General features: G+C 44.2%; 2 protein-coding genes across 3 annotated transcripts; both read right to left on the bottom strand.

Moving 5' to 3' along the window:
• Positions 1-1,920: 1,920 nt before the first annotated feature.
• Positions 1,921-17,563, bottom strand: ilf3a (interleukin enhancer binding factor 3a). Its single transcript, XM_062535728.1, has 20 exons — positions 17,424-17,563; positions 16,474-16,629; positions 16,108-16,228; positions 15,383-15,567; positions 14,619-14,781; positions 14,026-14,164; positions 12,069-12,160; positions 10,422-10,517; positions 10,118-10,229; positions 9,934-10,031; positions 9,000-9,120; positions 6,805-6,918; positions 6,491-6,699; positions 6,186-6,344; positions 5,869-6,009; positions 5,272-5,400; positions 4,855-4,948; positions 4,651-4,713; positions 2,987-3,358; positions 1,921-2,726 (listed from the first exon to the last, which is right to left on the bottom strand). The coding sequence occupies exons 1-20, from the start codon at positions 17,561-17,563 to the stop codon at positions 2,608-2,610; spliced, it is 2,823 nt and encodes a 940-aa protein (XP_062391712.1). The 3' UTR covers positions 1,921-2,607.
• A 1,050-nt stretch (positions 17,564-18,613) lies between these two features.
• Positions 18,614-21,974, bottom strand: ptger1a (prostaglandin E receptor 1a (subtype EP1)). 2 transcript variants are annotated; one of them, XM_062536272.1, is made up of 3 exons: positions 21,674-21,974; positions 20,189-21,096; positions 18,614-19,855 (listed from the first exon to the last, which is right to left on the bottom strand). In XM_062536272.1, exons 2-3 carry the CDS (start codon positions 21,053-21,055, stop codon positions 19,586-19,588), a joined length of 1,137 nt encoding a protein of 378 aa, XP_062392256.1. In that variant the 5' UTR covers positions 21,056-21,096; positions 21,674-21,974; the 3' UTR covers positions 18,614-19,585. The 2 variants fall into 2 exon arrangements, with proteins under 2 accessions (XP_062392256.1, XP_062392247.1); XM_062536263.1 differs by having other exon boundaries at positions 21,646-21,974.
• Positions 21,975-24,080: the final 2,106 nt, after the last annotated feature.

Genomic DNA, 24,080 nt, shown 5'->3' on the forward strand with positions numbered 1-24,080 from the left:
TTACTGACAAGATTTGGAAAGATTCTTGAAAGATTGTAGTCTTTTGAGTAAAGCTTGAATGAGGAGCATAGTTAAAAGACTACAATCTTTCAAGAATATTTCCCAAATCTTATCAGTGTAAGGTAGGCTTTAGCTGTAGTGGATATACTGTGATGTGGTAGTTGGCTGTAGTGGATATACTTTGGTGTAGTCTAGTTAGATGTAGTGGATATACTGTGATGTGGTACAGTACTTAGCTGTAGTGGATATACTGTGATCAACCTCAAATGTTAATACGTATCCTTGCATATCTTAAGTGTGTATAGTGATGCTCTTTAAGTAGGTACAGTATACTGTGTAGTCCTGCGTATCGCGTAGACTACACCACTGCTGCGGTAATACTTTAAAGTCCAGACACACATATCAACAACCTGTCAGATAAAACATACAGGTAGCATCCTAGTGACAAATAGCATTACCACAGAAGTAAACCAAAACACAACAGCAGAACTTATTCAGTTGAGTGGCACCAGACAATGTTGAAGGCAGATGTACATGATTGCAGGCATTAATACATTTTACACATGATCCAGCATTCAATTATGAGTGACAATTCATTTTTCAATCAGGAATTAAAAATTCAATATTAAATACATACAGAATAATGACATTTAGTAGCCTATCTGCAACTACATCTGTATACAACTGACTCAAAATGGATGTACTTATGACTAAACATGTTTAAAGCCATTTCCTGAATAAAGCAGTCTATAGTTTAACTCACATTGAGTGATTGAGGTCCCCAGTGGTAGTGGTAGTCCTCAGAGGAGGGCGAGCTCTTTATAGTGGTCCCTGTCCAGCACACTCCTGAGCGCTCCCTCTCCAGCAACACTTATATCAGCCTCCCGTCAAAGGGTGTGTGTGTGTGTGTGTGTGCGTGGACGCTCCTTCGAGATCAGTTGGGACATGAGAATACCATGCGGGCAAAGCGTGTTCACAGTGACTCAGTGTCTCGACGCGTCACTCAGATACATGTGACAATGCCACAAGCAGGCTGCTGGAGGGAAGAGGGACATCGTTTCACTCTGGTGCTACTTTGATTTTCTGTCGCAGGGGGATATCAATCTTCCTCTCTGGGTCAAACCCTGGGCTGGAACTAGACACCTTAAAAGGGTGGTCAATATGATAATGGTATGATAATTGAGAGAACACTCATCAAAGTGAAAGGCCCAGTTCTACTTAATTTTTAAGTCCATTTAGAAGTTGCTTGGCCATTATTACTGTTATAGTGTAGGAATGTAATGTAAAATAATATATAGAACTTAAGCATACACAATTATTTAGTGATACGCCTGCAGAAATGCATACTGAAAATGTTAGAAAGAGCTTTGGATAACAAACGTGCATATGGAGAATGGCCACTCTTCCCTCTGGACATGTCTTCACTGGATGTCTCTATGGGATACGATGCAAAATGACAGCCAATAATGGCGGGTATCCATGCCAGGAAATGGCTACTGAAACCATGAGCAACAGAGACCAGGAGAAGCTTTTCAATTGATTGGTCCAAAACACATTCACCAGTTGTTGGTGGAACAAAAAGACACAAGAATGTGTCTTGTCAACACAACTGCACCCGCTCACAGTGTTGGATCTGGAGCCTTCAACTGAATGTTTTATGGTCATTGCATAAACCTCATTTCTAATTAATATAGTAGTAACAAACCCGTGGGGAGAATCTCAGGTATTTCTGCACCCACCTCTGCATGAGTAATCTTCATTTCAATGTGACTGCTGAAACATTTTAGCAAATAAGTGCAAATTGCACTTTAAACTAGTTCAGAAGTTTAAAACCTAAACTTGGTCACCCACTGCTGACCGTATCACAGCTGTTTGGAGGGCCACTTTTTTTAATGAGACGACATGATGTTAAAGACAAAATGAAAATACAAAATTCTTTATTCATTAGAAACTTGATTAAGTTGGAAAACAAGAACAACCTATCCATTTTATTAAGAAAAATCTGATCATTCAGTACTTAGTTTGGAAAGATATTGCCGCTCGGCTACATTCACAAAACTCAAACTGATAATGAGAGAACATTACTCTTGTTTGATAAAAAATAAAATTAGCAGCAGTGGTTCAAACCGCTACACCATCTTATGTACAACAGCTTCAGTTTCCAGTCTACCAGCACACTGATCAAAAAAGAAGGAACATGACAAACCTTTTTTTCCATGCTAAATAAAAAAAAGAATTAAGTTCATCATGACACATGCCAACTTCCTCTTCCCAGGTAGGAACAGATTCCTGACCAGTCACACGTTACAATTAATTTCCAATCACACATAATATAAATATCAACGGGGCTATGGAACAACTGGTAATAAAACCCAAGACAGACCTGCAGTCAAGCGTCACTGAGACAGCGTATCAAAACACTGCCAAAAACAAACAAACGCATGGGCCTCGACCAAAACAAAACAAAACGAACAAAAACTAAAAACAGAGAAAGAGAAAGAAAGGGATAGCCATGCTTGATTTTGAGATGCTGTGCATTTCAGTTGATGCAAGCAAGCTCCCCCACGTCAACAAGCAGAGTGAGGCTGGATCCTGACCGAAGTGAATCTATTTGTAGGTGGGGTAGGTGGACCCAGTGGAGTAGCCTCCTATGTTGGGATAGGCCGACTGGGTGTAGCTGTAGCCCTGAGCTCCTGGCATGCCGTAGGCCATCTGGCTGGCGTACGCTGCAGGTGGAAATGATACAGGAGAACGGCACAAGGAATTAAGAGGCTGCACATTTCAGTCACGTCTACATTAGTGGATATACAAAGTCTACACACACACACACACACACACACACACACACACACACACACACACACACACCTTGATAAAGTCGGTAAGCATCTCTTGTCCGTGAGCTAAGTATGGTCTGGTACTACTAACTTATTGCACTGAATCCAACATAACCTGCCTTGCCCTTCACTACACGTGCAACACTCACCCCCATAGCTGTAGTCTGTGGTGGCTGTGGCTGTGGCTGTGGCTGCGGCTGCAGCTGTAGCTTCCGGGGTGTGCCTGGCCCCGTACCCGTACCCATAGTCAGGGCCCACTAGAGGAGTCTGGCTGGGTGGGGGCTTCTTGTAGGGGGTGTAGGCCTGGCTGTAAGACACTGGGTAGGCGGTGGTGGCGGGGGCGGCAGCAGCAGGGGTGGTGGTTTTGGGGCCGGGGGCGGCGGCCACAGTGACGCTGCTGGGGTAGCTGCTGTAGGGGCTCATGTAGGAGGACGCGCTGGAGGCTCCGGCGGCGGGAGTCGAGGAGGCCGCTTTGATGTCGGGGACCCCGGGCGGCGCTACAGCGCTGGTGGACGAGGTGTCTGGTGAATGGACAATGGAGCCACGTTAGACGCAAAGACTAAAAGGAAATCGAAAGGCTAGTAAGAGCGATGCAGTTGCTACAAACAGATGCTTTCACCCATGCAACAGGCGGTCAAAACGAGTGGAGTGTGGGAGCATTTCAAATCAATTAATGATGACAAAGACGCCCGATGTAAACTCTGCGGTACTACGTTTCTGTTCAACAGCTCCATGAGTTCGCAAAGATATCAACTTCATAACTTGTATGCGGCAATGTTGCAGGGAGAAAGTTTGTCGCCTTCACAACCTAGCTTACAATTCCTGTTGTGGTGGGAAGGCAAGTAGTATGTGACCACAGGAAAGCAGAGGGCATTACTTAAAGGATTTGCGGCATGATCGCAAACGGATATCAGTGTTTCCCAGACATAATCTGTGGCAGAGGCGCAGCCTCCCTGCTTTCTCCAGTAATGAACCCGCTGCCTCTCCTCTCCATGTGCATTTAACAAAACATTAACGATTGTTGAAGGATTGTTGTTGCCACATAGAAGACGGCGAGTTAAACTGCCATCAATTCTGCTTAGCATCGTGACCATACTTTGTTCAGAACAGCTGCATTCAAGTTAACTCTGCTAACATCTTATCACAACATACGGTAGATTTGTCTCCCTAATGTAGCCTACTAAGTTCTGCAATCAAGCCGTATCTTTAAGCGTTAGAATATTTGGATGTCGAATTTTAAAATGCTTGCAGCTGCTTCAATTTCGTGCGTGCTCTATTAATTTTACTGACTGACAATGAATGTTTGCAAAATCCCGGTGTAAATGGAAAAGTGTTTTCCAAGACTCAAAAGTGTTTGTCTCAAGGAAAAGTACAAACCTACGCAGAAAACATCGTCTTGCATGATTCATACAACAAGCCTTTTAACTGTGTGAAAATGACAGGGGTTCCCTAACAAACGTCTTAAAGTGATAGGCACTCAATTACACCTATACACTACCTACACTACCAACATTACTAGCCCCACCTCCACAATAAAACATCAACTGAGCAACATAACATGCCTTTTTATTCAGTATATAAGCAATATTTTGTCTTTTATGTCAAAGACACTATTGATACCGAGAGAAATGCACATTCTCAGGAAATCGTTAATCGATCGATAAGGTCAATCAAATAACGATTAATGAATTAATCGATAATTTGCATCCCTTAGTCATGGTCTTGGTCTCGACACCCTCTGGTCTTGGTAATGTCTTGGTCTCGGATTAAGCGCTCTTGACTACATCCCTAGCGCCATATGAAGAGGACTTACCGTAAGAGCTGCTGTACAAGGACGTGGAGGTGCTGCCGTAGCCGTACGTTCCCATGCCACCAGCTGAAACAGACCATCCAGTTAACACAAGACACCTTAACATGCTTTTATACATCACACTCGTGTGAGAAGGCACAGAGAGGCGAATGGCCTCTTCTGGAGGTCAGTCAGGAGGTCGGTCAGGAGTGCTGTCTGTGGTCTCACCTGTGTAGCTGCTGGTGCTGTGGTTCAGGCCTCGCCCTCTCCCCCGGCCTCTGCCACGCACGGCGCCTGCTGGAGGAACGTATCCCAAGCCATACTGGTGGAGGACACAGCGACAACACACTAACGTTAGGGGCCACTCTCAAACTCAATCTTCAGGTGTGATACTACCAAAACAAACGAGCGGGATATCTCTGATGTATTTCAAAGGCAAAATAGATAGATAGATAGATAGATAGATACTTTATTGATCCCCAAGGTTTCAATATGGTTTTATTGTGGTATACCATCACCATTTTATACCATTTATTCCAGAAAGATTGACTAAGCATTAAAGCTCTTTTATAGCAATGCCCTGAGTTAATGATCATGCAACAGCAATATGAGCGCTCAGAGTGTGATAAAGCCCTGGCTGCTTACTGCGGGCTTCTTCTTCTTAAACGGTATGCTGGCCTGCATGACCTTATCCAGGGCGGCCATGGCTGCGTTGGCTTTGGCCAGTTTCTTACTGGACCCCGTGCCCTGGAACTTCTGCCCATCAACCTCCACCTACAGACCAGAGTACAGCGTAAACAAGTTAGTGCACCATCAATCTGACAGTCAATTCAGTCAGTCAGTCTGACAGTTTGGACAGCTTTTCAATTTTACGACAAACTCGGCTGTCCTCACATACTACTTCATATAATTACAGTGTAGTATTTCTTCAGACTGTTGCCTACTTTCAGGGAAGCTACACCGGGAGCGTAAGTGAAGCATTCCATTTGCGACGCGTAAAAAACATTTTATAAGACATTTTTTTTTCGAACGTACGTGCCGCTATCACGTCTGGTGTAGCTACTTCCATTGATTATAGTGAAACCTAATTGTTGCAGCAGACACAACACGAACGAAACGCTTCAGTTTACATGTACGTGCCAGGTGTAGCTTCCCTGTTAAAAGAGAATAGCATCCTCTCTAGGTGTGCTAATGAATTTCCACCAGCATGGTTATAGCAATTGAGCTGGTACGTCGACTGACCTCGATAACAAAACTCTTGATGTGGCTGCTGCCGGTCTCAGACACCAGGTCGTACTTGAGGCCTCGACGTAGCTCGTTGAGCTCCATGACGGGGTTCTTGCCATGTTTGGTGAGGATGGGACCAGCCTGGAAGGCAGACTGCTGTATGGGCGAAATGAAGAACAACAATAAACAAAAGGTGCAATTGTTCCTGCCATTTCACGCTTACAAGCAAAATGGGGATTCAAACCGACGGATTTCCACCCTCTAGTGAGCGAGCAGATGATGGCCCACCCCCAGGGTGAGTGAGTGAGCTGTGGGGGATTCTCAGGTCTCACCTCAGCGCTCTCCTCTGGCTCTACCACTGAGACTAGAGTTGTTGTCGTGGTCGTGTCTGGTAGTTCCTCCTGCTCTTCTTTGACTACGGGGTTCGCCAGCGTCGGCGCCGCTGCGGTTTTCTTCTCTGGATTCACACGGACACCCAATCCCTCAAGGGCCTAAGGGGCAGAGCACCAACACCAGTCACCCAAACAGACCTCCATACTGATGAACTCCAGATTGGACTGGACTTGTTTGGACAGCTTTTCAGACTCAGCAGTGAGGTACTGCATGGTGTACAGTGCAGGCTCAAGCAACCGCTCACCTTCTGGGCCACCTGCAGCTTGGCCAAGCGCTTGGACGGCCCGGAGGCCTCGTAGGTCTCGCCGTCGATGTCCACGGCCATGGTGAAGATGGGCATGTGCACGGGGCCCGTCTGCGAGACCAGCCGGTACAGGAGGCCCGGACGCATCTTGTTCAGCTTCAGCATCACCACCGAGCTCTGGGGGAGGCCGCTCTGCTCCGAGGGCACCGCTGGGAGACAGGAATCACACAGGCACGCGTCATCAGCATAAACACCTGCATCATCAACAACAACACTTTGAGGGCGACCGAACCCAAATCTAGCTATTTACATACGTTTCTTCTGTGGCTTCTGAAACTTCTTCTTCTTGTTTGCGATGCTGCTATTGGCTCCATCCTCCATGGGTCTCTTAGATGGAGGGGCCGGCAGTGCACCCACTGGCTTCACAACTAAACAGCACAGATACACAGATGATCATTTGCATTTACAGTGGGTATAGTAAGTATTCACACCCATGCTAAAGTTGACTAAAAATAGGAATATAAAATCATCTTTTGAGAATTGATTGTAATGCCTTAATTCAAAAAATGAGTAAAAATCAAACCGCTAAGGACACTAATTTTCTTTGTGATTGAAGAATGTATCGTAAATAGATAAATGTTCTTCCTTAAATACAGGTTGCATAAGTATTCAACCCCTATGTTAAATTCCCATAGGAGCAGGAGGATTTTTTATATGTTTTTATTTTTAAAGGCCAGCTATTTCATGGATCCAGGATATTATGCATCCTGATAAAGTTCCCTTGGCCTTTGGAATTAAAATAGCCCCACATCATCACATACCCTTCACCATAGCTAGAGATTGGCATGGTGCTTTTTACAGTTAGCCAATTAGCCTGTTTGATGCTCATTGAGCTCAATGCAAATCAAACAGGCTAATAGGCTAACTGGAAAAAGCACCATGCCAATCTCTATCTATGGTGAAGGGTATGTGATGATGTGGGGCTATTTTAATTCCAAAGGCCAAGGGAACTTTATCAGGATGCATATTATCCTGGATCCATGAAATAGCTGGCCTTTAAAAATAAAAACATATAAAAACTCCTCCTGCTCCTATGGGAATTTAACATAGGGGTTGAATACTTATGCAACCTGTATTTAAGGAAGAACATTTATCTATTTACGATACATTCTTCAATCACAAAGAAAATTAGTGTCCTTAGCGGTTTGATTTTTACTCATTTTTTGAATTAAGGCATTACAATCAATTCTCAAAAGATGATTTTATATTCCTATTTTTAGTCAACTTTAGCATGGGGTTGAATACTTACTATACCCACTGTATACCTATGCATGCATTCTATCAAAAATGTTGCTTTAAAAAAGGAGTGTTAATGTGCACACAGATTTTAAGAACACAGTGATGGATATTCTTAATGAATTCATCTGAAATTGGGTTACATTATCCTACCCATTTCTGGTTCTGATGTCAAGCAGTTCATACCTGGTATACCAAGCGACTGAGGTAATCTAACCACAAGTGGACAACTCGCACCTTAGTGAACTTAGTTCACATCTGGCATTAGAATGCGTGGGCCATGCCTCCCGAGTGCCCGCTTGTGACCGGATCTCACTTCTCAACTCTATTATGCAAATAAACACCTAACTGACATAATTTTCCGCTTGAAAAAAACAATTTTGTTGTTTTGTTTTGGCAGCACAGTGCACTTCTAGGGGTGTCATGATTCTCCAAATCCTCAATTCTATTTAATTTTCGATTGTAAAGTCATGATTCGATTGGATCTTTTTTTCATATGACTATTAATGCATTCCTTATGTTATACATTTTTTTGGCCTTTTCGGGGGGGCTTTTATTTAGAAAGCCCTTTTTATTTTAAAACCTTTCCGATCGCGAGGTTGTAAACAGCACAAACATTAAACATAGACGTGAACATAGTGAAATGAAACAACACAACAAGATAATTTGATTGTTTGTGCACACTCCAGAGACTCAAGGTTAGTGTTCATGGACTATGTACTTAATCAATGTGCATTTTAAGCCTTAAGTCATTTTGGACTGTAACTAGATCATCTCTTCACTTGCTACTGTAATAAGTTAAGTGGGCTAAGTTAGTGCTGCCATTAATCAAATTAGCCTGCCATTAATCAAGAGAAGAAGGGACAGATGCAGAAACAATAGACACTGGATTCATTCTGTAGCGAAATATCCCAAGATGTAAAGAGGGTTTTGTTGTTGTTGTTGTTGTAAATATGTCCCTGTTGACATATCTTCAGTGCGGCGTGTACACACTGCTAAAAGACTGTGGCCTTATGTATCCTCTACCACCTCAATGTGTCAGATTTCAATGCTGGAGTGTCATTCACACCCATATTCAGAGCTATCCACTTCTGATTGGATCATCCAAGAGGCATATCCACACCAGGGGTAAACAGTGCCATAGTTACCCACACATCAGCTACAGTTGTGTGTGTGGCTACTACTGTGACCTCGGAGATATGACTGGACTCACGTCTGTCCATGCCTCCTCCTGGACCAGGGAATCTCCCTCGGTTAGCCTTGGGCGTGTAATTGAGTCGGTCCATACCCAGAACTGTGTGAACCTGTCCAAAGGCAAACAGCCTCAAGGCTTTCTGTAAGGTGTGAGAGAGAGCAGAAGATAAACATAAACGGGGGTTTAATGCCTAGGCTTCCTTTTACGGACTGTGTACATTTATTCATCCAGTGGGCACTTTTCAATGGAGTGTAGAGAAGCCTCAGGCAGGTACAGAGCTTGAAGGAACATAACAGACTTATTTGCCGTCGACCCCAGCGTTAGATAAAAGTTGGATCATACGATCATAACCTCTTCTGTGTGTACAATCACCCAGTCTAGCGGCGTTAGCCTGGAGCTAGCCTGTAGCTAAGCCCTGTAGGTCATCTTCAGGCTCGGCGAGGAGCTGTTTACGACTGTGACACTAAATTCCCCACAGGGATGAAAACACTGTCTGGAGCCCACTCCTCTGGCCAGTGCCCTCACCTAGTGCCCTACATCTCGGCACACGGGACACGCGTGTCCAATTTTAGCATAACACCCTCTCTATTAAGGACCTCATCAGCTGGTCACCTATCATAGCCACCAGTCAGCACTGTAGGCAGCAGTCAACGTCTCATGGAAAACACGGCCGAACAGGACAGACATTGTATATAAATGCGACCTGTCCATCAGTGACATGCAAGCTGTGTACAGCTGTACTTAACTATAACACTGTACGAACACATCTGCAATGGATGACCACCTAAAGTTGAAACCCCTACGGCCAACAGCAGCACTGGAACTTGCAGTAATGCTCGCACCAGCACTGTACTGGCACATCGAGACTAGTCTAATCAGTAAATGCTAATATGGAAAAACTGGGCAACTAGTAAAAATGAGTAGCCCCAGAGCCCCCCTCCTCTTTACTCACTTGGGCACTTGCAGTGAGTTCCTCTCGATCCTGAAGGGTCATGTTGCTGGTGGCGTCAGTGGGCTCCGACTCACAAGGGTCCAGGATGCCTGGGCCATCTGAGAACGGAGACGGTAGGTTAGTTTAGAAAGCATCTCTTACCCATCCATTAGAGGTCACTAACAAGCACAGCAGAGACACCTGCCTTCCAGCAGGATTCCAGATGCTACACACTCCAAGACTCGGCGGAGGGCTTCTGCTACTCCTAAAGGTCTCTCACAGGTCTTGATCGCCTTCTCACACAGCAGCTCCAGGGCCTAGTGAATGATTAAAAAAATTAAAAAAAAGACATTTGCATGTTAGCAAAAACATCAACACATCTGGCTATTCTACAAAGTCTCCAGTATAGTAGAAACTTTACAGACGATAGGGAACACGGATAGCTAAACAATCTTTTGCAATCCTGCGACATCAACAGGCTCGGCTGATAGGGGGTCTGCTGCACTCACCCATCCCTTCAGTGGGACCCAGGAGGGAACACAGGTGCAGAGGTCCCTCATGATGCGGGTGACCACCACGCAGGACTTCAGCTCGGTCACTCGGGCCTGGGAACCAAACCGCAAGGAACAGCCCGGGTCAGCTTTACGCAGCTAACACTTCATCAGTTAGCTTCTTACAGTCCTATGGTCTACTGCAAGTATCCTCTAAAACGAAGCAAGCAAGTGGTGCTTAGTATTTTTATAAGCTTAAAGCCTTTAATCAGGGAATTGTAGGGATTGTTTTATAGGCCAAACAAAGTTCAGACCTGTTGTCAAATGTGTATTTCGAACGTTTTCAGACCCACGCTGCTTTTTGCATTTGAAGGCACGGTTCTGTTTAGAACATCTGACATGCTGTTACGAACATTTCAAAACGATCTCCAATGCTTCAGGGAGTAGTTCACCCACACTTCACATGCTCATTTCAAGGGCTCATTTGTTAAGGCTGTTTTCACACTCTTTGCTGATCTGAACTCCAGTGCAAACATTTCCCCCTCCCACTGGTTAACCTCGACATTACATCATGTTGTTGCTAACCACAGTGCATTTACATCCTCAACATGGAGGAAACATGTAGTTTCTACATAAATATGTTCAGCTACTTCCACATACACGTTCATGTGTCATTTAGCCATTTTAGTCATTTAACTAAAACCTTCCCTTGTTTTATCCTGAAACTCATTGTATGTGGAGAACTCTCACATTATTTAAAGGAGGGAATTGATGATTGGTGTCAAATGGGTAGAAAAACATACACACTACAAGCCATAGATAATACCATCAATGTCATTTTACCCCCAATGTCTCCCCTCTTGCCTTATAGAAACTCAGTGAGCATGCCATAGAAACTTTTAATGGTTCAGTCATACTGAGAACACATCTTCCATCCTTCAATGCTTGGGCTGGCTATGAATAATACTTTTCAAAATATTAATGTCCAAACATTTGCTTAACAGATTATGTGTTTTCAGGCTGTAAAACGAATTCAATAGACGTAGGATTTGAACAGAAATATTTTATAGACCTTAGTTTTGGGGCCCGTTCAAGATCAAACAAAGTTGACCAAGATGTGAGACGGTGCAGAAACACCTTTCTCTGATGTGACTGAATGAGCCAATACAGCTTCAAAATGTACTACACAAATTGAACTTGACCTCTGACCCCAGCCAGTCTACAGCTCTAGTGTGAAAGCACCCTTAAACATGTCCACTGGAAGTGGAGTGTTACCAGTACTGACCATACAAACACACACTTAACGCCAGAATGCTCAAATGAATCTGACAAAGTGAGAGTCACACAACCAGACAGAGACAAACACAGAGTGAAGAAACATAAAAAAAAAGCTTAATATCTCTCAACTGTGGTAACATTACAGCAAGGTTAATATTATCACTTACAAGCAAATGTATCAGAATAATGGCTGACTTATTATGAAATATAGTCTGCACAAACCCCACCACCACTACTCCTGTAATAGTTCCTGCACCCCTACCACATGTGCAGGGGTGTCAGCATATGAAATGATGGGTGAACTACTCGTGAAATACACATCTGACACAGGCCTGGAGGGTACTGTCATGTAATCAAACAGCGTGACAATAAAGGCATGGTGCAAACCTGAAACCACTTGGTGTGGCGTAGAGACGCCAAGGCATCCAGGCATTTCTGCCTGTCCAGGGCGTCCGGCGGAGGGCTGACCGATTGTGTTTCTATTGGCGAGTGGAATGAGAAGACAAGGCACAGTTTGACCAAGCGGGGTTCTGTTACATGTCCCGGGGGGAAAAGGCCAGTGTTCCCATGCCGACAGCATCCAGAGCGAGAGGAGGGGGGTCCCCAGTACCAACGTCCTCTAAGGTTCCCACCCACCTACCCGCCCACCCCCGGATCACTGTTACTCTAATGTAGTTTAGTGAGCAACTCACTATGCCTGAGCCACTGGCCAGTGCTCAAGCTACCCGATCATTTAAAGGCGCCACACACTTTCACACGTATGGCCATTGTTCTGTTAATCTGGGCGTGACGCTGCGTTCGGTTACAGGCAGAGCCCCTCCCCTCTCCCTCTTTATAGGGTAGACCGCTTTTCCCCCCTTCCAAGACAGACAGCATCCAGTTGGTCAAAGGTCCAGCATCCCTAAAAGTGGACAGACTTGAAGGTTTGGATGAAATAATCAGATTTTGAACACAGGCAACAATATTCAAATATGTAAAACGACTTAATACCAAACAGGTCCTTACTGCAGCAAAACAACACTGACTTGTGGACTCACTGGAGACTCACTAGAGCCAAGGAGCATTAAAGATTATTTTCTGTTCTGATTCCAAAGCCTGAAGCCCTTTTTTTCTTGACAATTATCATCACTATTGTTGTTTTGGGTATATGAAGCTGTAACAAACCATACAAGATAGGAAAGGTAAAAAGAAAATATGTACGAAGTCTTCTGTTGTTGTTGTTGGGGCTTGTTGCCTAGTGGGTATTTACAATGTTAACAAGATGCAGGCGTGAGTGAACCATAATTTAGACTGCATCTATCTCTGATGTGTTTTGTGTGTCTACGCTTCACATATGCTCTAAATCAGAAGCGGAGTGTAAAACGACGCAATCAGACGCAATACATGCGTAAAGCACTGTCAGCGTAAATTGCTACAATGATTCTAACGCATTTTTTCAGACAGGCAACTGAAAAACTCCTCAAAAATGGTTCTGGTGTAAATTGGCCTTTTTAGCTGAGGCAAACTGTAGATAAAATCAATAACTGGCTCTGATGCATTTTAAAATAAAGCCAAAATTGGACAGACATATTGGCAAAGTTAGCACCAGAGTCTGCACAGTAAGTGCTGTTTAGAGCCAGAGCGAATGATGGAGGATGACTAACACGTCACTGCTTGGATGGAACTGTAGAGTAAAGCAAATCTTAATTAGCCTTCCCAAAATAGCCAAACAGCTACTCGGGCTGAGATGGAAGTTGCAAGGGAGAAGCAGAAAGGCTTGCGTCAGCCCTGTAGACATATTTAGGTTCGGTACTGTGGCTGGGCAACCTCTACACAGCCCACCTACAGTACTTGGATGAGGTTAGTTGCCTACATAGGATCGTGACATCTGGATCATCAGTGTCAGGGGGATATACCAAGATTGAATCTGTATCAGCACACGACACCGATACCGATGGGATCAGTCTCAACTACATGAGACTGAAAAAGAAAATAAGCCAAATTTCAAATGCCCTATCAATTTCAATGTCAGCCAATTGATGAGTCCACCTCACTGAATATATCTACAAATTTTTTTTTTTTATTTGCTGCAATACAAACCATGAACAACTTTATGGTAAAGCACACGCGTGTATTCGCACTCTTGAAATTTATGCTTCGAAAAGCCTACCTATAAACGCTAGGATTCAACAACGAACGAGATTCGACTGAGAGGGCAACGAAGACGGGAACCCTTCACACATGAGAACACCTCCACCGGAGTCAACGCTACAGGAGGGAAAGAAAAACTCCAAGAGCAGTGATCAACAACACCGCTAGAGGCCAGGCACACATCACCAGCGAGACTGGTCAGGGGCTACGTTACCTTCACGTGACGCCTGCTGCCGCACTTCTGGGGAGGTCACGTGCACCGTGAGGGTCAGCACAGGCTCTGCGGTGCTCTTGACTGTGATGCACGCTTCCGTTGGATTTGGAGTGACCGTGTATTCCTCACCAGCAAGGCCCTGGCAGAAGAAGACACACCGGATATTTTGTTTCTTGATCTTTCTTCTTCACACTCACACAGAAAAAGCTGGACACCAAATGAAATTTCACTCCATGTTTTACGTTAGTATTTCTATGTATGTGACAAATAAACCTTCTTGTATCCTCCTCCTTGTATCTTTCTATATCCTTGGATTCACATCTCTACATATTGGGTGCCTCTCATTTGGTCTTTTATACATCCTCCCTTCCTTCATCGGTCCTCGTCCTCACTGATCTACTTAAAGAATGATGGGGCAGCAAAAATGGGATAGTCTATCCAGTGTCAGTTATAGATCAGTGGGAACGAGCCTGGAGGATGGAGCATCGAGGATCGAGGAGAGGTGTTGAGAGGCACCCATTGTACGTTCATGCATGCGTGTGACATTAAACTCTGTCCCAATGGAGGCGCTTCAGTGGCGCTGGTGGTGGTACCTTGAGCTGGATGGAGAGTTTGCCCGTCACCATCATGAGAAGGGAGTTGGTGGGCACGTCTTTGCAGAGCAGCACCAGCTCCACCTGCAGATCGTCCTTCAGCAGCAGGCCCTTGGCCACCAGGCCCACGCGGAACACCCCGCGCAGCGTGCGCGTCGGCTCACTGAGGGGACAACACAACACACAGGCACTGAACACCCTTTCAACAGCCTTCCAGTAGACTTGCTGTCACAGACTAAACTAGGCATGTTCCTTGATCATCAGACCCAAGTTAGGGCTGTGCCAAGTCATGTTATATATCGTTATCATTCTTCTACACAGTAATGCAATACTGACAATATAGTCGTGTGATGTTTTCGTATCGTTTTGTGAACAATTTGCATGTTTATCCATATCAAAAACGGTGCCCATTGAAAAATGCAATTGGCAGGCAACTTAAGTGTTTAAATTGACATTTAAAGACATGATGGCAGTGAATGAGTTAATTGTGCACAACTATTAACATGTATGTAACGTCAGTATAATGTGTCAACTTTGCGTTAAGGTAAACATTATTTCATAAGATTTTATTATACCACAGCATACATCGCCATTTCTCCCTAGCATATTGAGATCAGCCATTTTAGCCATATCACCCAGCCCCAACCCAAGTCAGCGAACCCATGAGCCCCACAGTAAATCTGACCTGTTGATGGCCCTCTAGTGGTGACCCTGACTAAACCTGAGCCTGAACCTGACTGGCGGTCAGAACACCCTGCGCTCACCTCTCCGCAGACCGCAGCATGTCCTGCTCGTTCATCCAGTCCGAGACGGCCTTCATGGCACACTCCACATGCCCCACCATGGTCTGCACGGCCTCCAGATCCTCTGCTGCCGGGTAGATGTCGTTATGTTTCACCATCACATGACGGTCTGCGGTGGCAAACAGGCGGTTGGGTGGTGTGGGGGGCTGTCGAGAGATGGTGGAGGGAGAAAAGAGCTGCCATTAAACATGTCAGGTAGACAGGCAGTGCACTGCACTGCAGAGTGGGAAACAGGCATCCACGTTGTTTCATTTCACACATTAAAATCACTCAATTTTGTTACTAAAAAATATTAGTTTCATTTCTTCTCAACAAATGAATATCTCCAGAATACACCTGGAGAATGTGTTGAAAATGTGAATGAGTTTTTATTTTGTTTTGTTTGGAAAATCTCTGGCACGGCTGTAGATCTGTCTGGTAAAGTGTTTTAAACTGCCTCGTCGGACAAGATGTTATTCCAGACTTCCAGTACGACTGCATCTTGCCATTCATGAAAAATCCATTATAGAAACAGAACTCCAAAAACCATTTGAGATGAGGGCGGAAATAAAGACGTTCAGAATCTCACGTTCGAAATTTGCACCTTTGAACACACCATTTTTTTAGAATGGCAGACATACCACAGCTCAACACAGCTATGTTAACATATGTGAGCATAGTCTGCGTTCCATGAGGGGTGAGCTTACCGCTTGCGGCGCATAAACATGCTGATTCTCTTGCTCATGAAGGGCTGCAATGTAGTCATTGTACTTCCTGAGCTCTTCTTCATAGAACAGGCAGTCATACCAGTAACGCAGGTCCTCATACCTGGCAAGAATTTAAAACATGGGAACAGATATTAAGCACATACATGACACTGCAGTAAATGCATCATTTATGGTCTTCAATGGATTACACAGCCTGAAATAAAACAGTCAAATTATCCTTTACAGCTGTTAACCGGTATATGACTTGTTATGGACACATGTTCAGTCTGTATATTCGAGGTGGAGCGAGGCTTTGTTGATTAAAATGAAGTGGACGAGTACCCAACAAAACAAAAGCATAATTACCTGTCAAAATCATGAGGGTGTAGTCGGTGACCATCTTGAATCAAACTATCCCAGTACAAGAGTTCCTCGTAGGCCTTCTGCTCATCCCACATGAGCGATGGTTCGGTCTGCATATTTGACTTATTTCGGCCAAAGCAACTCTTACCAAGCTGTCTTCTAAAATGAGGGAGAATGTGCAAGGTCAACTCAGACATTATCTTAGCAAAGATGAGGAAGTAGGAGTAAACAAATTAGTCGGCTGAAGCTTTTTGTAACGATAACTTCACGGCTGGAAAGTTGTTCCTGATATTATGAGCTAAGTTAACCTGGGCTAAAGACAAACCGAAACTTAAACGTTAACCTTACTTTGAAAGACAAGACAACCACACATTGTAAGATTCCAACCTCCACGACACGGGGTTTATGAACTCATCTGCAGAGATGTAATATTTGTCTAAATGTCTCATGCATCTCAAATAACAGATAACAGTTGCTAGCAATAACTTAGATCATGTTAACGTTAGCTAGTCATCTTGCCAAATTGTGCTAGGTGAATTCAACGTAGAACGTTACAGATATGATAATGTCAGGCACATCTGTTTATCGAAACAATTACAAATCACCCACTTTGTTACGAATTTTGAACCGCAAAAATGTAAATGTCTTGGGACTAGCTGAAAAGTGCTGGTTGGAGATCTAACTAGTACGCCTAAATAGCATGGTGCTAGCTATCTTATAAGCTAACATGACAACCTGCATCCTAACGTTAGCTAGCAAGCTAATTCGGCAATACAGATTAGCCTTGGCTTTGAAACGCTAACGTTACTCCGAGTCAAATCTGAGCCCAGGTCAATTTCTTGACCTACGCGAGCCAACAGCCACATGGTTTGAAGTGCATATAGACCAAATAATAGATTTGTTGATTTCTTGCATAATATGACATTGTTGGCCTCATGCAATGATACACTCACCTCAGCTCCTTCAGTAGTCCACTGATGTAGCGCTTGCCCGCCTCCTCCTGCACACGTGAAGGGTTCTCCGCGATCACAGGGAGGGGGCGCTGTGATACAATATACGGCTCTGTGTTACAGTAGATATTGTTGAAGGCCATAATATTTCAATAGATTAAAGGCGCAATCAGCTATTGCGCAGGAAGTCGCGTTTGTTTATGTTTGTGTTTATTAGCTGACGCCTTTGTCCTAAATGATGTAGCCAAGATGAATAAAGCAGTGGTTCTCAAACTTTTCACAATGAGTAGGCCTACCATCTCAGAAAACTGAGTGACTCTCCAAGTACCACCATTTTGACCAGCATTAAAATAGCCTACCGTTGGCCAATTTAGATATATTTTACAATGCCTACATATTGTTTTGCATTGTTTTTTTTGTTGTTTTAAGAATGATACAAACTAGTTTAAACTGAACAATGTTTTATTAGGCTATATATATTTTATTCATTTATTATAATCATTTGAAGTGATTATTTACCACAACAGAGAGTTCGCGTATACCACCAGTGGTAGGCTACCCGTACCACAGTTTGAGAATCACTGGCCTAGACTATATTTCAACCAAGGACCAAACGAAACACAGCCCCTTCCCATTGGTATTCCCAGAGAATCTCCAGGTAGGGTTTCATTTTTGTCTGCAATCGGCTGCCCCCAGTTTTCCGAGCCTGGGCGGCCTGCAGAGACCATGGGTGTTTTGGCCTCACCGGCAGCTAGCGGTCATGAGGAGATGATTGCTGAACGTGACAAATAATGTTCTGAGCTTGAAATCGTACAATTGCTGGCTGTGCCTTTAACATTTTGTCTTCCATTAGACTATACTGGTATCAGAATTCTCACGAGGGATGTCCTCTATGCATGAAAAATAGATGTATAAATAGATTTGTCTCCATTTCCTAGTCAAGCTAGTTAAGACCCGATCAGGCCTACCTGCCATGGGTGTCATCAACACTTTTCTTAGAATCGTGGAAGAAGTCAATTAAAAAAAAAAAAAAACTAACACTCATTTAGCTCAAACAGAGTCTGTCACTGAAATGTAGTGATAGGCCACATATTTTAGCCTGTGACAGAATGACCTACAGAATGAATTCTCATCTAAAATATTACTTGCATCTGAAAACACAAAACTACTTGACAAAATTATTTGAAGTTTATATTTTACTTTATTATAAAATTTCCCCAGAGAATTGGGGAGATAAAACAGGCAATAAATATGCAATGTGTTCATACATTCTTACATACATATTAATGTACATTCAGAAACTTATACACATGTATAAGCAAAAGACAATACAAACCAGTTTCCCATTGTCTTTGACAAAACATTGCTCACAATACACACAGCTCAAGCTGCTAACAAACATGTATAATTTCAATGACATTATCATTGAAGTCTACTCTCCAAAAAAACTTGAAGCAACATTCATAATTGAATTTTATGATGATTATCCAGTCATTTAAAATGGATGCTGTGCAATTACATAATGCTAATCTCACGACCTTTGACCTTTCTGTTGATTGACAGGACAACCTGTCATACACTTGGCTCAGGAGTCCTGTGTGCACTAGAAGACCATATCCATCTCTACATTCAAAATCCTTTCACTGGCAAGGTCCTGGCGGGTGTCCAAAAACGTGTGTGCTACATCTAATCTAGTTTCCATTCAATGTGTGAATTGCTCCCTAGATGCACTGTCCTAAAAGTGATATAGTGTCAGTAATGCTTACTATGGCATGGTCCCTGTACTGACTGAGTACAGATTCTTGCAGATTCTGATTACTGTGCAAAACTGCATGAAACAAAATAAAGCACTGCACAGTTCAGTCAGTCTCCCTCTGTCATTCAGAATGATGAACCAGTGATTACTCGAGTTGAGGAGGAGTCCAGAGGAGAATGGAGGACTTGAAAAGCTTAGTATGTAGAAATGCCTTACTCAGATTATTTCTGTACATATTAAACTACAACTGATACTGTGCTTGAGCAGCGTTAACTCTGTTATACGATAGTCAGTTCTTAACAAGTCAGCTCTGTTATTGTACCGCTTGGATTGCGCACAAAATGCACGGAGCACGTGTGTATCCCCACGGATATGGTCGAGCTCCATGACAAATGTTTCCCCAGCAGTCTCAGATCTTGTTGACAGCATTCTTCTCCGAGCTCGGGAAGGAGCTTATCTCCCAGCGCCGGAGCGTGCTGGCCTTGAGGTCGGCCTGGCGCTTGGTGATGATGTAAATCTTCCTGAGGACCGCGCGGCGGAGGAGGATGTACACCCAGGGGTCCAGGATCTGGTTCCAGGAGGCCAGCCGGACACCCATGATCATTAACGTCCTGTAGGTGGACAGGTCCTCTCCGATCATATCGCCGTACGACCGAGTCACCGTCATGAGGCCGAAGATCTGGTGAAGAAAAAATGTGGCCAAGAGTGAGTCAGACTACACATGATCTTACAGAGACCCACATTTTTTATTGATACAATAAAACGTCTTTATTATAGAAAATCTTGACGTTGACTGTCAGATAACAATTTGTAAAACTCATTAATGTAATACGTAGAAAACCATAGACAATAAAGTGTCACATTTCTTGAATATTTACAGGATAATCTAGAGACTCACAGTAAATGTTATTTTTTATGTTTATAGCTGATTAATGTTAAATCTTTATTCTATAAAGAGTATTTATCTTGTCAAGAGACGTCGTCATTTCTCAGGCATGTTCCTCAGACCTACCAGCAGAGGGCTCCAACAGATACACGATGTCACCATGATCCCCACCAGTTGCACCACCATCTCGATGTCGTGCGACTTGGCCGAGCGGTGCTTGTAGGTCTTCCTCCGCATGCGGGCGCGTACCAGCGTGAGCCCGCTGATGGTGTTGCACACGAACGCCACGGCCAGCGATGCCAGGCCGAGCCCTGAAAAGAGCATGACGAACGCCACGTCGGCCTGCTCCGTGCGCTCCAGCACGTTGATGAAGCACCAGGTCCCCGGGTGTTGATAGGTGTACGAGCCCAGCTGGAAGCAGGGCAGCAGGGCCACGCATAACGCTGCCAGCCAGATGACGGACAGGGACATCTTGGTGCGCGTGGTGGTGACCAGAGAGGCGTGCAGCAGCGGCTGGGTGACCCCCAGGCAGCGCTCGGCCGCCATGGCGCAGCCCAGGAAGAGCGGGCACAGGCCGAAGAACACCATGCTGCCGCCCAGGAACTGGCACAGGGGGTCCGCCGAGTCGTAGTCCTGAGGAGACGTTCCCTCGGACAGGTAGAGTCTCAGCACCAGGCCGCCGGGGATGATGTGGCCGGCGAAGTCGGTGGCCACCAGGGAGGTGGCGAACAGCAGGAAGGTGGCTTTGGAGCGCCGGCGCACGTGCTTGGTGGCGTTGGCGAGGATGACCAGGGCCACGATGTTGGACAGGACGCCCAGGGTCATGGAGAGGCCGGCGACGATGATGCCGCTGGCGGGCGGCTTGTACAGGGAGAGGTTGCCGTGGTGGCCCAGGGAGGCCATGGCCACCTCCTCCTCCTGCAGGCTCTGGTTGGAGAGGGGATGGAGCGGGGCACAGCCGGAGGAGTTGCAGTGCTGCACAGATAACATCATCGGCCTCTTAGACTCGGGGCGGCACGCAATGACGGGGGATGCTGAGGAGAAATAAAAAAAAACATATTAGTGAGGGCAAAAAAGTCACATTTAAATCTTCTCATCTTTAATTAGTCATTTAATAGGGATTATTGGAAATTTTAGGACAAGCAGACACATAAAACTCAGGTCAGGTTTAGTGCAAATATTGTCTTATCCATATTAACCAACCAAAATCTGAAAAAGGAATGCATGTATACCTACAACTGGTGAGCCAAACCTTAAGGGTATTTGCAAACAGTTTAACATCAATTATAATAAATGACAGGTGTGAAAGAAATTTAAAACAGTTGGTAGCAATGGTATAATGCTGGTTAAGGATCAGCTCCAATAAGTAATTTATAATTATATATGAGAAGAGTGGTGCATGTTGTCTATAAATGTGGTGAATTAAGATGTGTCTACCACTAAGTTTGAAATGTGTAGACTATGCAACGTTTAACATTGCATAATCGGTCACAGCGCTGTATTTCCGTGGACACCTCCGTACAGACTATAAACATGTTTATTGTCTGAAAATGTGAATACATTTAATGGCGAGTTTAATTTACCGGTAAGATATTGAGTTGCCCAACTTACCATCATTTATTTGAATTCCAAAGGAAAACAATCCACATAGAAGTGTCAAACGTTTCTTCAGTGTCGTTGATTCCAGATGTAGATCAGATCCCGAAACTTAAAATAATCCAGTGGAGAACGCGCACGTCGAGAAACACTAATTACAAAACAAACAAAAAAAACTTCGACACGGCAATTGCGCAACTATGGTTCTTCAAAACCAGGAATTTTCGAAGATTTCGGAACTCCTATAATTTAATCCAATTTCTTAACGAGTTAACTAGTGTGTCATCGTGTTGCCGCACTCACACATGGAGACGTGTGCTCCATGCCGCTTTCTTGAAACTACCTTATGAAGTGTGCTGGGGTTTTATATACGCGTGACTTAATACGACCTCTAGGCGGCTCTGTGAGTCAGGATCTAACTTATTGATAGTCCATATATCAGATGACTCACCTGCATCGCCTGACCAGTTTGTATACAATAATGGTCATTTCAGTACATCATGGATGTAAAGTACTTGAAACGTCCTCAGGATAGACAGTGTATGCATGTTGTATACTAATATAGTCTAGATGCTGATGAGCCATTGGCTGGTCATTTTGAATGCTGGAAAAGGATGAGGAGATTTTTAACGGTAAATGCACTCAAAGGAATAAATGAGTCTTCCAGACATGTTTAAGATCTCAGCATCAAAACCTAGATTTTGTTCTCCTAGTATAGGCTAATTGTTTTATATAGCCTATTGCACAGGTGTGATTTACACGTAGGCTATTTAGAGAACATGAACACAATTTGTATATATTTTTGCCTGTAATGCACCCTCAATTTGCACTGTAAAAGAATATTTTAGATTCCATCTATCATAAAAGATAAGTGATGTTCCCTTGCCCCCCTAAGCTACAGCACTGGGAGCAAAATCTACATGGGAGCACTGTACTGTTGTTGATGGTGCATGTCAAGTCTCCTACTGTCTAACGTTACTCGCCTATACTGTCCCGTGCCACTTGCCTACTGTCCAAAGCCTCTTTCCTGTGCCACTCAGCCTACCCTCCCCTGCCCCTGCCCTGTGCCACTTGTCTACTCTCCATGGGACAGTGTTGCAGGACGGTATAGGCGAATGGCACAGGACCGTAGGCGAGTGCCGCGGGACAATAGATGGGGGCATGTGGCACCAACACAAGTACAGAACAGTTTTTGATCCTACTGCCTCAACCCCAAAGAGTCCTTCAGCTGCCAGTCCCCTGCACTGTTGTAACAGTGCTGATACAGTATGTGTGGCTCTTGCTCTAGATCCTGATGCTGAAAAAAACACTGGTTGAGAAAAATGCTTCAAGATAACTTTCTCTTGCTTGGGATTTTAACGGCATGTCACTAACCTGCTCAGAATTTAGGCGGTAACTATAATTCTATGACCCTTTTTTTCTGGCTGAAAAACATACATCGCCCGTCTCTTTGACTGACAGTGCCACTGTGGAGGCGAGGGGCGGCTTTAATCAGCATTAAGCCGATGCTGGTGTTTCTGTATTGAAGACAGGTGCACGTGTTTGTTTAACTCCACCACCCCTTGGCAAACTCCCGAGCGAACTGAGACTTGTGGTCTGGAAGTGGACTAAGAACAACATTTTAGAGTGGCTAGGTCTTCGCCATTCACTAGAGGCAAAGACAGAGGGGTACTACTGGTGGAGGGCCAACCTTGTCACAAGAGCTGAATAGTCAACATTCCCACTGGCACAGAACTTCAACAGAACACCAAAACACAGAACCGTGGAGCATGCACAAAAATAGTGTGAGATATCGTTTAATGCTGCATAATTCTTTGACACCTCTGTATGACAACTGAGAAAGTGTGCAAAGCACATTTACTACTTTTCCATTTCAACAGGTTACTGAACATGACCAATGGTTCACAAAATCACAGCACTGGTAACACCAGGTTGTAATCATGTCGTAAAAGTCATGCCATGTAGTTCCATTTGTAAATACAGAATAAAAACAACGTATGGGTCAAAATCATTGGAATCATATTCATCAAAACAGTAGGCTTCTCACTTAAAGATGCAGTCAGCGATTGTGCAGGAAGTCGCATTTCTTTATGTTTACGTTTATATCAACGTGAGTTAAACTCATTAGCAGATGATTTTGTCCAAAACAACATTGTATTTTAATCAAAGTACCAAACGAAACACACCAGAGAGGCAGCTCACCTCTACCATCAGTATTCCCAGAGAGGCTGCACACAGGGTTTTGTATTTGTTTGGGGGACAGGCTACCCTCACTTTGTTTGTTTCCAGTTTTTGGAGGCTGCCAACAGAGACTGTTCCGGTGTACTCCAGGAATGGGCAGCTAGTGGATTGTGCAGAGGTAATCGCTGAATGTGACAAAAAAAAAAATGTTATGGGCTTGAAATCACGTAGGATCGCCGAC

Source organism: Sardina pilchardus, chromosome 1, assembly GCF_963854185.1.
Source record: "Sardina pilchardus chromosome 1, fSarPil1.1, whole genome shotgun sequence".
Taxonomy (NCBI): domain Eukaryota; kingdom Metazoa; phylum Chordata; class Actinopteri; order Clupeiformes; family Clupeidae; genus Sardina; species Sardina pilchardus.